Source organism: Pezoporus flaviventris, unplaced genomic scaffold (assembly GCF_033815535.1).
Source record: "Pezoporus flaviventris isolate CSIRO_AGI_PZ_B2104156 unplaced genomic scaffold, CSIRO_AGI_Pfla_v1 ptg000001l, whole genome shotgun sequence".
NCBI classification, from domain to species: domain Eukaryota; kingdom Metazoa; phylum Chordata; class Aves; order Psittaciformes; family Psittacidae; genus Pezoporus; species Pezoporus flaviventris.
In genome coordinates, this window is record NW_026892549.1 from 37396425 (window position 1) to 37413065 (window position 16641).

Sequence of the window (16641 nt, forward strand, 5' to 3'; positions counted from 1 at the left end):
ACAGGGGGATCATCTGCCTGGTCTGTTACTTCTGCTCACTGACACTCAACTTTTCACCCATTGAGGAGTGCTGAGAAAGCTGATGTGGTATGGACACATACATAGATATCTAAGTGAGGCAGGACTATGCAGTCTAAGATGAGATCTTTGGCTGCAGCTCCTTTGCATCAGCCTGACCCAAAGCCCATTCCAATTAATGAAAGATTTTTTGGAGTAGAGTTGGCCCAAAACTGATAGTACATTTGATTAGATTGGAGATACACCTTTACAGTATTACTTAAAGGAGTTGCGATAGGTTTAATAATTTTCCTTACATTTTATTTTTTTCTTATCCAGAGAACCTAGTCATTCTTCTTAATTATAATAAACATCACTTTCTTAGAAATGCAAATGTATCCTTTACAGACCAGGTGTCATCCTTTATACTTGACTAGTTACTGAGGCTTTGTCTAAACTTAAACTTTCCTCCTCTCAGTGCATGTATTTCTGTGTGAACTATTTCTGCCACTGAATCTCATGTTTTATATGAGTCTGTAAACTAACACATTTGAGATGAACATTAAATAGGACAAACATTGGCCATTAAATGTGGCTAGAACTAGTAGTTACATGTCATCTATTGCCTGAGACCAATGATCATGTTGAAGAATGCATCTGAGTGACTTTTCTGCAATTACCATAACTGTGTGTAGACTTGAAATATGCAAGTTATCCTCAAGTGATGGAAGAGATCCTTTGATTTAAGGGAACTTTGAAGTTTGGATTAAATGATTTCCAGAGGTCGTTCCTAAACTACATTTTTCTGTGATTGCAATGATTCTCCATCTTGTATAATGAATTTCTAATGAAAAAGAACAGTATAACTAAATTCTTAGCCCAAATCATCCCTATGTAGTGTGACTTTGTTGTGGAGTACTGGAGCTATTTTTCTCATTATCTGCCATTTAAAGAAGCTAATTAAGGAAAACAAGAGCAACTAATGGTAGTGTAGAATTTCCTGTGCAGAGTATTCTCATGATGTGGTCTGCTAAAACCCCCCTCATATTTGTATAGTTTTGAAATTAATGCAGTACAGAGAACCTATCATTGATTAATGCAAATATATGAGTATTAATCAAAGAGACTTTGATTTTTTCCTCCAATCTACTAGATACATCTTTAGAAGTACATTTTCAGAAATCTTTTAATTAAATTTACAATACCCATGCTATGTTCTTTTTATGGCTAAGCTGATACAGTGGGTCAAATCGTATAAATTCTTAACACTGTTAACAGTACTAACACTTCTTTTCCTTCACTCACCTTTTACATAACTTCTAATGTGCAAAGCTGTTGTAGTGTCAGTCAAAACCATATAGAGTAGTCATACATGATTTAAGAAAAAAGAGTCCTGTACCTGGTGAGGAGATGTGAACCTTTTTTCATATGACAGTTGATTTCCTTCTGTGGAGAAGCGGAAACTTTTCCTTCTGATACTGTCTTCTGACTCGGACTTGGGGAGCTTATCAATATCTCCTTTGTCCTCTGCTTCAGACATTTCTTTCTGTCTTCTTTTCTTCCTTCTGTTTCTTCTTTCTTTAGCACTCTTTGAGCTCAACTTTGATGCTTCTGAAGAACTTTCCAAGAGTTCTCCTAATCCCCCTACACCACTGAAATCTCTTGATGCAACTGATGCTGCTGCTACTGCTGCTGTTGCCTGTGAGGTTACAAAGGAAGGTATTCCTAGTAGGCCAAAATTGAACAGTTTTACAGCCTTTACCAACTATTTTTATTATCACTGTGGTAATACTGCTGGTTGTACACCCCTGAGTATGCAAATATACACAAATAAATTGAACTGAAGGCAAACTGAGTTGTATAGCTCCTCATAGTTTAGTAGCATGAGCTAATTGAAACATCGACTTCATCATAATAGTGATGTCACTGTTCCTTACAGACCAGCTGCACAAGACACTGGTCTAAAATTCTGTAATTCATTGTACAACTTATACATGTTCTAATTCATAAAGTTATTATCCTTGCCTTACAAAATGAGGCTGTTCAGAAAGCAAATTTCTGTCCTTACCTGAGCTTCTTCTTGTTGCTTCTTCAGTTGTTCTAGCATCTGTTGAAATTCTGCTTCTTTCTGCTCTGCTTCTTCCATGGTTGCTTGATTCTGTTCTTCATAGGCCATGGCAACCACAGCCAAGATCAAGTTGATCAGATAGAAAGACCCCAGAAAAATCACGAGAACAAAAAATATCATGTACGTTTTCCCAGCAGCACGCAGTGTCTAGGGAGTAGAAAGAATATCTAAATATTATTCTGCCACTTTGTTAGTACAACAGCATTACGCTTTCAACTCATGTACAAATAAGCCTATTTATATAATTTATTGTGTAACCTACAGTTTCCTTTTTGTCATAAAAATGTCTTACCAGCTGATACAGGTTTTCCCAGAAGTCCTGAGTCATTAGACGAAAGAGTGACAGAAAAGCCCAACTGAAAGTGTCAAAACTTGTGTAGCCATAGTTGGGGTTTCTACCAGCTTTCACACAGATATAACCCTCTGGACACTGCCTATGTGAAAACCAAACAGGAGGTACTTAGTCATACCTTTTATTTCCTGTGCAGCAGATTTGTTACTTTCTGGAACAAAATGCATTATTTTTTCTACAAGAAAGCCATGAATTACAGTTAAATTCATTCAGAAAAAAAGTCCTAAGAAACGAACTAATAAGATTGTAAATGAAAGATATCCTTTCCATCCATTCACTGGTTGAAATGACCTAAATATCTAAATTCTCCTCAGTCACATATTGCAAATAGATTCCTTATTCCAAATGAATTTCCTGGCAGAAATAATTGCTAAAATACTGCTAAGGTTACAAATAGATTAAGCAATATTATTAACTAAATCCAATTGTACTGTTAAGGATCTCCCACATAATGCTGAGATTATTATATTTTTTTAATAAGCTTCTTCACTGTTGCCAGTTAGGTATTGCAGTTCAGCTAACAATTCCAGGCTCATAATTGGGCACGTATGTACGGCAAAATTTGGCAGTAATGAAGAAGAGGTAAAGCTTATAAAAAAAAAAAAAATCCATCTGGAACTATGAAGCCACTACTGTGCTTTCTTAATATTTTGTATATTCTCTTTCCTGGTTCTGACCTTTGCTTTCATCCTACTTTCTTCAATCAGTGTATCTCCAAAATAGATTTTACGAGAGTTCGTATTTCATCATTAACACCAACATCACTTTCCAATCGAGCAGGAAGAAAGGCTGTTAATGAGTATTTTGTTTAGCCAGAGAGTAAAATATTTTGACTTAAGTAAGAAATCATTGTTTAGCAGTAAAACTGTGTAAGTTCTGTAACACTACTAAATATGGAGTTGAAACTGCGATGAGTAGGTTTCATGTTATTGCTTTTGCTACAGAACATGAGAGGATTTTTGAAAGGGTCTTACCCTGCATCAGAGCTATTACCACAAAGTAGGGCATCTCTTTGTCCTTCCAAAATGTAAAAGTGAGCTGTGTAGAAAGCATTAGAAATACATGTGAATAAATAAAATTAACCTGAAAGTAGTACAAAGTAAAATAAAACTAAATTGTAATAAAATCAAAGTGGGCAGCTGCTGGTCATTTCGTAGTTGGTTTAGAAACTCTTCTGCTTATTTTATTTTCTATTGTATGTCAGTGACTGCAAGCAATTTTACATAAGGCAGAAATATAAACTGTTCAATGTTCTTTGTTTGATCACAAATAGTTGCATACTATAGCCACAAATATATTAAGAATAGTTATATCAGAAATTCTTACTTTCATCCTCAATGTAATCCTTCCAGTTAAATGTGCTCACTGTCATATTAATAAGTGTACCATTTTCATCTATGGTGCTGTTGAAGTAGGAAATAATATTTATTTCAAAAGTAGAATTGTCTGGAGGCCACTGCAGGCATTTATTCCTCAAGTTGCCCATGAACAGCTGCAGCCCTATTAGTGCAAATACACTCAGACAAAATACAGTCAGGATCATTACGTCCGAGAGCTTCTTCACAGACTGAATTAGGGCTCCCACAATAGTCTTTAGGCCTGCAAAAAGAAAAGATCCATAGATTTGTCAAAGAGTATCTTTGCCGATGCCATGTAATTAGGATGTCATGCAGACACTTAAAAAGAAATTCCTTTTTATTTTTCAAAAAGTAAAGCTTCATGAACAGCCTCAGAGCTTGTGAAGATGAAGGAAAGAAAAAGATTCTTTTTTATGAATATGCAATGTACATATATTCCACTAAATTGGATACATAATGTTATTCTCAAGCAGGAAATTTTATCAATAATGCTTTCCTGTTATAGAGTTAATTTTATTGTTTTATTTTTTCTCTGCATTTAATATTCTTCCAATAATTCAGTTTCCAGTTAATACTAACTATGAATTCACAATAGTATGAAGATAGTATGAGATAGAAAGTAATTTTGAGGAAAAAAATCACTTGCATTTGATAAACTTTCCTGCGCAATATTTATCTCCTTTTTGTTAGCTGCTTTTGTTGTTGCTTGGTTGTCTTTAATGTTAGTTCTAAGTGGTAAAATGAAGGAAAACATTCAAAATCAAGAAAGCCATAGCGCTAAAGCTTCTTAAATGTATAGCAATTTCTTATGATAAAATGCAAAAAACCAAAGCAAAATAACCCATAGGCTTCATATTTTATGTTTCATGCAAGAATCTGTTAAACTCAAAGGCTGATTTTGCAAAATAAAGGAAGCTAATGCTGAAAAGGCAAAGCATCATAATCCAGGCTGATGATCCATGCCTTTTTTTTTTTTCCTTTGGCAACATGAGCAGCGAACAGCAAGACTTATGCTCAAAAGAAGTGAACTCAACTTCAATGGACGAAAGTCAGCCTCTGTGTTTAACCTCGCTCTCACCTGGAATGACTGATATTGTTTTCAAAGCTCGGAGAACTCTGAATGTTCTCAACGCTGAGACATTGCCCAGGTCCACAAACTCTGTGACATATCTGTAATAGGGGAGTTCACACACAAACACAATGACAGCACACAAATAACAGTTGGAGATATGAGGGGCCTAACACCTTACACCAACTACTTCTTACCTGGAATTACAGAAATAGTTTTCAAAGCTCTCAATACTCTGAAAGTTCGAAGAGCTGAAACATTGCCTAGGTTTACAAATTCTGTTACATACCTGTAGGATTAAATCACAGTTATTCAGAATTGAGGCAGATCTTATACTAATTATGTGGGTCTTCAAAACCTCTGTGGCAATATTAGCACTCATATTCCAAAATTTGCCTGTCTCTTCAATACACCTCACTTTTATAATTATAAATTTTCATCATTCTGCTTAAATTTCATTGAAGTGAAACTCACTGATTTGTATTTGAACAGCTAATTAAGCTAATTAGCTTGTCATAGGACGGTGATATGAAGTCAAAGGGATGACTGCTATTCTTCTGAGCAGAAAAATGTAGGACATGAAATTAGTGTCCCTCAGCAGTAATTACACTAGTGGCTAACATTCCATACTAGTTCCTGCTGTATATTACTTTATGAGTACTAAAATGTGGGATATGGTGTCTAAACTTCACAGGTTTCCGAAAATAAATACTTTTAAATAAATACATTTATCATTATAGTATTTGCCACTAATTTCATGCCCTAAAAGCTTAGAAAATTCTTGAGCCACTTACGCCATTAAAATGACACTGAAGTCAAGCCAGTTCCATGGGTCTCGCAGAAAAGTAAAACCTTCTAAGCAGAAGCCCCTTGCAAGAATTTTGATAAGTGATTCAAAGGTATAAATTCCAGTGAAAGTGTATCTGAAAAGCACCAGAGCAGGAATAATGGATTTTTGCATATCTATGTTTATAGACAGTGCCATTCATTATCAAATATGTCTTGCAAGAAAAGAAAAGCATTTAGAAGTAAAAGGAGAAAATCATTAACTTTACTAGACCCAAACACTTAAGAATGCAATTGTAGATGAAATTTGAACCTGATACATTGATTTAATCTCATTTTTTGTGCAGGGATGCCTCTTGGCTTTTATGAAAAAATCAGGTGTCTAAATATTACAAAGAACTACAACAAAATAATATTTTTCAGGTCAAAATCAGAGTTTTGTCAAAATCAGTTGTGGATAATAACTACACTCATTCTTATAATACAGGTTTATTTCATAAATATTCATTAAATATAACAAAGCATGCCCAGACTGTTATTCTTGAAGATGTGGATTGTGATTACCAATTCACCTGGTGTGGTGACTACCATTCATTTAAAATCATAGAAGTCAGTTATAACCAGTGTAATGCAGGGACTTCCTGAGACTCATGTGGGTCTGTGAGGACCTCTACAATAAAAAAAATCTACCTACAGATGCTACTGGTCTCCTTTCAGGTTCTCAGCCATAGTCACAGTTGAGCATACTGGGAAGTGGCGAATATTAGTGCAGTTTCTACATACAGTATTCAAAGTAAGATTTCTTAATGCAGTGAAATAAAGCAATATAAATCAGTAATGGCTTTTGGAGAACAAGAGGGAATAAAGTGGTTAGACCCAGGTTTTTCATGAGTAGTACTACTTCAAAGAAAAATATAATCTTCAGAGGAAAATGCATATCTGTTTGAGAACATGTATAACAATGAACAAGAAAAAGAAATGGATACTTTATGGCTTCTTCACTTCTATCTGCTTTTTGTTACTCCTTCATAGCTAAGGCCCTTTCCTCAGCAGTTTGAATTTCTTGTGATTTGGGTGTTGCATGCGTTTGCTGTAGCTGGCGCTTGTAAGTACACATCAGTGAGCCACAATAGATAATAGAATAGTATTGTAGAATGTTTGGGGTTGGAAGGGACCTTAAAGATCATCTAGTTCAAACACCCTGTCCCAAGGCAGGGACACCTTCCACTAGACCAGGTTACTCAAAGCTCCATCCAATCCAGACTTGAACACTTCCAGGAATGGGTCATCCACTGTGCTAAGATCATGGATACTCAAGCAATATATGGTTGGCCTCACCAATAGCATGCAACAATTTCACACAGACATTTGTAGTTCTGGAGTTCCTTTTCCAATTTACAGCTCAGAATACCCAAGGATGAGAACTTGTGTTCATACTTCACAGTAGAACTTCAGATATTCCTCAGACATAGTTTTAAAGAACAAAGTATTACTCTTAAACCATTTAAATTATTCAGAGGAAACCAGAAAGATATTGATATCTTGGAATCTGATTCTTCATAACTCTGGAATGCCTATTCTGGCATGTAACTTTCCCTAAATGCTTCTGAATCACACAAAAACAAAGACATAAAAAAAAAAAGAAAAGAATAAAAATGTGTGACTTACTCTACATTCTTTGTCCAGTCTGGAGGGTTACTCATGGTCATAAATACACAGTTGGTCAAAATAGTGCACATGATAAGCATGCTGAATAATGTAGGTTATAGTCAAGGCATGTAAGTCACATAAGTTTGACAGTTTTATAACACTGAAATAATTAAAAATATTAAGTGTATAAAAATATGTACAAACAATGAGACATTCTAAATCAAATCTGAAATTGAAGCTTTGCACATGATTTTATCTATTTTAAATGGTAAGCCATCTGGCATGCTACGGTGCAGTTACTGTAAAACAATGCATTACTTTTATAATTCTGGCAGGTTTAGGATTTAAATGAAATTTAAACGAAATTTAAACACATCCTTAAGTCTGTAAAAATATGAAATGAGTACCCAAGCATAATTACTCACTGAAGCCAGGCGGATCATTTTGAAAGATCTTTAGGCAGAGGCTGGTTGTTTACGCCCAAGTTGTACTTTGGGCATGACTGAAATATATTTGAAAATATACTCCTTTATTCTGACTCGGATCTTTTATAGGACACCTACCCCAGTGCTGAAAACACAATGCTGAAAAAGTATGCCTGAAAAGCAGCTTTCTACTCATGCTCTTTTGTCCTTGCTAAGTGTTTCTAGTTCATGACAAGTGCTACTGGTCTTGGTAAAAGTGTGACCTTAGATATGTTCAAGTGCAATGTTTTGTTACTAATTTGGACTTCGCTGCAGGGCTTAGTAGGGATCAGGTCTCCTTTTGTATATGAAGCCTGATACTTAAACCCTGACAGCTTAAGAGGTTCAGTAGAGAATTCTCTCAGTGGGAATGAAGATCATAATGCAATTCACATGTGATATTTCTGCTTTTAAAGTGTGATCAGCATAGTATACCCATACATAATATGTTTATCAATACGATAAATTTAATAGTTTTAAAGAGCAATTTAATAGTTTTAAATGGCAACTCTTAAATCAACATGAATTACAAAAGGATATGAATGTACCAAAATCTTGATGGCAATTTTTCTGATGGGATTAAAAGGAGTCAAAATGTACAAGGCAGATGTGGCACTGAATCGGAAAATTGCCTTTCCCTTATTCAATACTATGAAAGTCTGAAAAAAAGACATACAAAATTAAAATGCAGTGTTGAGTACATAAGTGTCATTACCTCCTTCTAAAGTATTCCATTCTCCATGTGGGAGGTTCACGTTTCATTCTACTGTCTACCTGTGGTAGGGAAATAACTGATTTCTATTAATACAGTGGATTAAGCCTTCCACAGTCAATTCTCTAATTTGCTGAATTCTCCAGCATGTGGACTGAACTCTGATGTTATTAAAATTGGTGTGAATTATCAACATCAATGTCAGTTTATCAGTAATAGAAAATTTGGCACTTCATCACTAAAATATTTTCGATTTCATTTCTAACAAAGTCCTTGATTAAATTCAGAATTTCAAATTAATCAAATACATTTTACCTCATGAGCAAACATGCAACAAAACCAGGAAAAGGGCACTTCTAAGCATCAGTTTGTATTTGGAACAAACACTTGACAGAATTATATACACATATATATGGTGACAAGGACAAACACCTGTTACTAAACAATTAACCATAATTTTAAAATAATTTTTCTTTCATTTTTGATTTTTAAATACTACCAGTATCAATTATATGTCTTCAGAAAATGTATCTGTGAAAAAAAAAAAAAAAGAATTAATAAATTTCCAGCTGACATTATTCTGAGCAGTCAGACAAACATATGCCAGAATTTGGCATCTTGTCACAACAAATCTTTTCTTCAAAAAAATGATTTCATTTTTAATAATATTCTGTTATCTTTCCCTACATGTGAGCACAAAACAGGTACTTTTTACGTCTTAAAATTTGACCTGATAAACATAGTTCATGTTCATTTCATTCTGTTCCTGTTGGCTGTCATTGCCTAAGTGTTTTCATTTTTATTCCAAGTGTATTTGTGCGTGAAGTTTACTTGCATCTTTGGTCCTCTTTGAAATTACTTCAGGACATGACTATTCTTTATTCCTTTTGCTCTTTGTCAATGGTAATGGCTCTTCTTTGTGTTATCATAATAGATTCTTTGTTATGCTCTCAGCAGAGCTATACAGTATCACTGCTCTCCATGTTGATTTCCATTCTGTCTAAAAACTTGGCTGTGATCAGAAAAATGCTGCCCTCTCCGCAGTCTTCATTGCGTATCTGGTCTGCCATCTCTGGCAGAGAAAGCAAACCTCTCTACAGTGGGAAAGGAATGTTGCCAGTTCCTGTTCACAGAATACCATCAAGCACAGCACTGAGGATGACAGAGAATGGACTCACACTCATCAGTATTTCTCTCTCCTCTAAACTCCTTCACCCAGCCAGAAATGCTAGAAAGATGTTGCCTGTCCCAAGCTCACTGCTGCAGCAGATCCTGAAGACAGACTATGATTCACATATGATTTTCCCTTCACTGACAAGTCCATGATTAAGAGTAGTTTCTGTTATATAGTGGAACAGGGATGACTAATTCTAGTTCGTCAATTAAGATGTCCACTTGTTTTCTGTTGAGCACATTAGGCTGGTACATTACATAAATACAGATGTCTTGTAACAAAAGATTCTGCAGTTTACTAGTTATTCTCATAAACTAGCAAGTCCATCAATAGTCTGAGTTTTTACACTTTTGCTCAAGAAAACTAACTACTTTTTCTGATCACTGGAGGTTAGAAAATAATACACTTCAGTACTTCAGGTTTTCTCTGATACTTCATTTATTTTGTTTAGAAAAACCTATTCCTCAACTTATTTATGCAACTTTACTCCTGATTTTTTTACAGATAGTGGAGAAAAGGGCTCCGTGCACACCATTATATTGTAAGTTAGAATCTGCATGGAACTGTTGGTATAACCAAAAACATATAAATGAAAATAACGCTTGGCCACTCTCCTTCTCTGAGCTTTCACTTCTTTAAATTTCTTTAATAATGCTAATATTATCTACAGCACTGTTACACAAATGTTAATGTAGGTTATACAATTACATATGGATTCTGCTTAATTTTCTATTTCTATTACTGAAGCCACAATTTTAAAAACAGTTTTGTGAACCAAACTCAACCACAAATTTAGCCACAAAGTTGAGGGTACTCTTAGCATGACTTTTTCCTAAGAGAGTGAGTTTTTTTACAGTTTAAAACGTTTTATGTCTTCATTTTTTTATAGTTGCTCAATGTCAAGTGTCTTATCTCAATTGCAGCCTGGAATGCTTCAAACCATCAACAGAGCAACTGTGTCTGTTTCCTTCTATATTTCAGAGAGACAGGAAAAGATAATCCCAAGCACTTTCCCATAAAACAACCTCTGCATTTTTGAATTTAGGGTTATTATCCACAGCTTTGTCTTCCTCCACTGTCCTTACCCACAACATTTTGCAGGTTTATCAGGAACTGAGAGAACATCTTGATGCTGCTAAAGGAGCATGCAGAACTAAGCAGATAAAGAGTACAGATGAGAGAGAACCTGCTGTCAGCTGTACCTTTTACTAATCTGTGCAGGATACAAGGTATTTTTAACTATCTCCAGGCTGCACTATTTCAGATCCTGGAGGAGTTTAGCGCAGTCCACAACTAATCCCAGCTACAGTGATATACTTGTTTGTCAAGGGGCAAATATTTTACTTGAGTTGATCTGTTTGCCTATTTCCAAGTCCCTAGCTTGTGGGTCATGTGAAAATGAGGACTTTGTATGGCTGTGCTAATCAGAAGGGGAAGTACACCTCTTAAGAATTTACATTCTTCATGGAGCACAGCCATGCTATTAGAGGTCCAGTTGTGTTACAGCCTTGCACATGTAACTCAGGCACATAACTTTTCTCTCACAACGTGCAACTCTTCATTCTGCTCTTTCTGCATGAAAACTCTCAATTAGTCTTCAGAAGAACAAAACTGTCTTTTTTTTTGATTCCTTCCTCAAAACCCAGCTTTTCTGTTGTGCCTGCCACAGACTTCTAATTGACAGCTGTGCAGCAGAGATCTGTCATAGCAATCCCAAGCACCTAAACAACAGTGTTCATTGTAGTTTCATATGAACCAAAATATACACAGAGTATCTATGTACTGACTATATAGGGATATATATATTTTTATATGTACATATATAGATATATGTTTACATATGTTACAGAGCTATAACAAAAGAATACAGCTACAGTTCTTTATTTTACTGACATGAATGGATGTAACCTGGTTATCCACAACCATTTCCAACCTTGCTTGGAATAGCTCACTTGTCATGTCCAGTCTTATTACTGCATTGAAATCAGGAAAAATTCAGCCATGTACTCAGATTCAGGCAAACTCAAGGAATTGTATCTTCCTTGCAGTGATGTAAATAACAAGTAACTGTTGAAGGAATCGCAATATAGAAGAGCATAAATCAGTTCTATCAAAGGAAAGGATGTTTCTGTATATTTAGTGGCTTGATGGGTCAAACCGTATTTTGTGATTAAACTTTTCTAGTGTTGAAAATTATATTCTATTTTGTGCAAAAGATTATTCACTCACTTTTTTATTGATATAATATGGGTCCAGGTCTTCCAAAGGTTCAGACACCATTCCTGGAGGTATGTCACCGTAAATAAATGGCAGTGTCTTTCCTGCCTCCAGGTCACTGTTTGGTTTTGGACCATTTTCATCATCATCATCTGTATGTTCTTGCTTGGGCTTTTTAGCTTTTTCTTCTGCACAACGCTTCTCAATAGCTGTGAGAGAATCTCTTGTAAAATAGCGGAAGCTTTCAGGTCCTGGTGGTACCAGCAGTGCCTGTGCCATGTTTTCATCCTGCAAATTTAATTACTTTTAGCCTCTCGCATAAGAATGACCTATAAAAGAAAATTAGGTAATTTAGGTAAGCTAGTTGTACCAACAGAAAAGAATAAAAATTTGCTCAGAAACCCTTTCCAGGCCTGAAATGGAAGCAGTGTATTTCAAGGCTGAATGAAAGAAAAAAAATTAACTGCTCAGAATTTATTCAGATATTTTACAAATAATTTTTCAGCTTTTTCTTTCTGTTCTAGAAAAATACATTACTTCTGCCCACAAACACAACTTTGCCTATGTCCTTAGACTTGCCCAGTTAGAGGAAAATATGGATATGAGTGTTTTAAAAGTGTGTCTTTTTTAACAGCAAGTATAAATGCATATTCTATGAGGTACTCTTGAAAATTGTAAACCTATATTTTACTAATCAATACTCTTTCCATTTTTTTAAGTATTAATTTAACTTTACAAGTGTAAATATTTTTATTAAATGAAAAAAAACCTTGTTTTTGTAATTAATGCTATTTAAATGACAGCAACTGAACTATGGAAGCAACGAGTACAATTCCTTCTTACTGACACTTTACCATAATGAAGGGTAATGTTAGATAACCAAAGAAGGTTAGGTTGCATTTATTGACTGTGAGCCATGAATCAAACCAACAGGCCTTTTAAGTAAAAGGAAACAGGATGTACGATTAAGATTAGGCAGGAAAGAATCCTGCCCCTGATTCTTTGCAAGGCAAGTGCCATAATATTACTTCAGACTAAAACTAGCTTGAAATCTAAGTCTGGTTCCCTATGAATGTCTTTGGTGCCAGTACTGGATGATGTCCCTGCTGCTACAACAACCCTGCAGAGTTCCCGCTCTCTGCAGCAAACTCTCCATTGTAGAACAGGTCTTTTTATGAAGCCCTGCAGGGCATCAGCTGAAAGTAATGTTCTTTTCTCTCTTACAAGTCCTTCTGCAGCAGGATCAGTTGCTTAAACTTATGCACAGTGTAGAGGTTTGAATGGCTGGAGGGAGAGGATGGCAGGAGGCAGGCAGATCTTGTTAAGGAGCAGTGCCGCCGAGTAAGAAATGATAGCCTAATTTGATGTCTACTTTGCAATAGTTTGTGGCCTCGTGTACTAACAATTTTAATTATGAGACCCAGTTTTTAAGAGTGAGTTTCAGTGCTTTCAATGAGGTCTAGTTGTTTTCTGTACATGAAGCCACGTAGCCTTCCCTACGTTACTTCCTGAACGTGCAACATCTGTATTCTGGAGTTGCCATGTGTAGATTTGAGACATAATATTGTATTCATTTGCACATTCATTCAATAGCCTTTCTCCTAAACATTCTTGCCTGTCTGAAGCAGTTTGTAGAAATCGCACACAAGCACAGACACACACAAAGTGCTACAGTAATGATCTTATGAAACAATGGATTCCTGTTCAAATGACCTCCCCAAACCCAAAATCCTGTGTGAAGGTAGAAGGGAATGTTAAAAAGTGCTGGAAGAATCTACAGAAAACTGGAGGAAAGAAATTAAACTGCATATTCCTAAATCTGAATTACCAAGGTAAACCTGCTCAAATGCCACATCAAGTCTTTACCTCTGGAATGGGTTCACAGCATAGCGTCTGTGTGTAAGACCAGTGTAAACTCGTTGACCTAGGTAGCTTTTCTATGAAACTAGTGTTAAAAGGTGCACCCTCTGAGAGTCATCATGGGTCTGCCTTGATGTTCAGTGCATTTGGGTAGGCTGCTCTTCATCTGTTAACAGTTATAATTACAAATGCTGTAACGAAATACATTGTCCTCACTAGAAATATGTGTTTGTATTGCTAGAAGTCCACAAAGGAGCCAGTGAATGACTAGGAAAAGTAATATTAGCAGACTTGGGATTTCACTGTATTTCTCAGACAGTCATAAAACATACTTTAAAAAAGTTTTTTTTCTTCACAAGTTGGAAACACTGCTTGAGTGCTGCCTCCACTACTGTCCAGTGCAGTTACATCTTTCCTGTGTGCTGCTATTACACAAGAAGGTTTTTCCTGTACTAAGTATGCTTCAAGTGTTTTCATTCAGATTCAAAGCTTAAAAGAACAACATACAAATATGTATTTGATTACTGTTGCTATTAGGCAATTTAATAGAACAAAGCAACAAAAGTGATTCTGTTCCCCCCACCGAGCCCTGAACAAGCTCTTAACAATTCTTGAACTATAAACCACTCATTTGTTAGTGATAGCTTCTCTCTTCCTCCTTCACTGGTTTTAAAATTCCTTGTTACCTAGTAACTAAACTGCCAGGACATGAATGATACTGGGCAGAATTCAGATAAAGAATTCTGTAGATATAATAATTTCAGAACAGCTTTCCTTAAAAACCAGTCTTTAAAGGAATAGTCTCAAAAATACATGTGGTCCAGGCCCGTCAAAACCAGATACTGTTCAACAAAAAGGATTTCAAGTTTTGAAACACAATTTGGGCCTAGATACTGTATGTATAAAGGTCTACAAGTCTATAGATTTCATTAGAAAAAACAAGCTCTGGTTTATTAAAGACATAATTTTGCCAAATAAATCCGTTAAATTATATTAGAGCACAGCATTACATAAATCTTTCTCCAGTTTTTCTTTAGTCCCTTCCTTTGAATAATAATATTGAGCAATAAACAGTATCCATATGTTCTTAATTTTATGTATATTTCAGTTAATTATATTATGCCCATGGATAACTTGTTAAATTTTATTTTTGGCTATAATTATCTTCACACCATATACACAGAAGATGACTCAGAAAGTGAAATATCTGTGCTAACGATGTCAAATTGATTTTTGTGTGTTTCTGAAGAAGCCAGAAGAAGTGGCCTGAAGGTATGTATTTTTATGATGTCTTAAATCAGACATATGGTAAAAGTGAAAGTACCAGTGTAAGAGCCAGGTGGATCCTATGATTACTTAGTAAAATCATAAGGTTATCTAACAGGTTATTTGCATTCTGCATGAGAAGGTACACATGCATACTTTTCAAGGCAGAGAAATGGCAAACCTTGCAGGTTTTCTTATGGAATTTTTTTTTTTTTCCTTTTAGAACACTGGATTCGAATTATCTTCATGCTAAAATCTAGAAAAAGCTGACTACTGAGATTTTCATTCCATTAAAACTGAAACACTGGCACACAAACAGCATTTGATTAGAATTGGAGTAAGTGCAAGGATAGCAAATGGAATCTGTAAAATGACCAACCATCACATTTTTCTTATGTTAATCTTTACTTTGAGAGGCTGCAATTGGAATATCTTCCTCCATGCCAAGCACAGCAATAGCCTCTCAGATGCTAAAACCTGGGTAAAAACCTCTGCTCTAAATCGCTAATGTTAATAAGACTAGCTATCTCATATTAGGCCAGTAATGATATTTGTCCAAATCAAAAAGGTGGGGCTCCCATGGTAGGACAGTCAGAAAGAACAGGGCTAATGGCAATTCAGAAGTAAAAAGTGTCGCTGTTGTGTGCTGATGTTGTGAGAAAATTAGCAAAACTCAAACAACCACTGTCCTAAGGAGGAAAGGACTACACAGGGTGGGCATGCAGGAAGTCTAAAGAAGTAAGTCATCTTGACTCCCTCTCTTAGTATTTGGGAAGTTGCTTTGCAAAATTCAGGTACTAGTTTTCTGGAAGTGAAGATAATTTATGTTTAAATTACTATAATCAAATTCAAAATTGGGTAATGCTGCACTCAATTTTTCCTAAAAACAAAAGGAATGGTAAATATAATTTTGTTGTGAAAATGATCTACAATGAAATATCTTTATTTAAATATCTCATGGTCTTTATGCACAGAGGCTAATGTCACAAAGAAAAACCCATCCCCTTATATGCCAAAGTGCTTTAAAGTATTTTTTTACAGTTACAGATTATATTTTCGTAACTGACATTTGCCTTGTTTTTCCTGGCATCCTTGCACTATTTTTTAATGCTTTAAAAATGTTTCAATAAGAAACAGAACTCAAAAAAATGAGCCCAAAAATGTCACTGCTGTAATTCAAAGTGGTAAATGTAATGCAATACACAGTTAATTCAGATATCTAAAGAGATAGCTGTGATAACAGAGATATCAGTGAAAACTATCTATGGGTCCTAAGCCAAGGAATCCTTCAGTGTTGGTTCCACAAAAGTTGGTATTTCCTAGGAAAGGAGTGAACTTCCTCAAAGCTGAAAACAGAGTCCAGCATTTAGCATTTGCTCAGAACCTGCCTCTTTAAACTGTAATCTACTAATGTAAACTATGATAATTTTCGTTTACAGGTCCCAACTGACTAATATGTAGGGTTTGTTGTCCTTAATTTTTGTTTACAGGTTCCAACTGACTAATATGTAGGGTTGGTTTCCCTTTTTTCCATTCCTTCCAACATTTATCACTCATCTATTGTGTCATTTTCCTTAGACTGTAATTTCTCTGTAGCAATGCCTATAA

General features: G+C 35.4%; 1 protein-coding gene across 7 annotated transcripts in view; it reads right to left on the reverse strand.

The window, feature by feature from the left end:
- Positions 1-16641, reverse strand: part of LOC133268709 (sodium channel protein type 2 subunit alpha-like) — a 75652-nt gene that overhangs the window by 48096 nt on the left and 10915 nt on the right. For 4 of the 7 annotated variants that reach the window (XM_061452270.1, XM_061452251.1, XM_061452211.1 and 1 more), the window contains 10 exons: positions 11920-12236; positions 8343-8463; positions 7359-7446; positions 5699-5827; positions 4914-5005; positions 3804-4076; positions 3452-3515; positions 2418-2559; positions 2066-2272; positions 1397-1696 (listed from right to left, as the gene is read on the reverse strand). In XM_061452270.1, coding sequence (XP_061308254.1) covers positions 1397-1696; positions 2066-2272; positions 2418-2559; positions 3452-3515; positions 3804-4076; positions 4914-5005; positions 5699-5827; positions 7359-7446; positions 8343-8463; positions 11920-12186 — 1683 coding nt within the window. In that variant the 5' untranslated portion in view covers positions 12187-12236. Of the gene's footprint in view, positions 1-1396; positions 1697-2065; positions 2273-2417; positions 2560-3451; positions 3516-3803; positions 4077-4913; positions 5006-5101; positions 5194-5698; positions 5828-7358; positions 7447-8342; positions 8464-11919; positions 12237-16641 lie in introns of all 7 variants that reach the window. The other 3 variants (XM_061452221.1, XM_061452241.1, XM_061452260.1) reach the window with 2 other exon arrangements.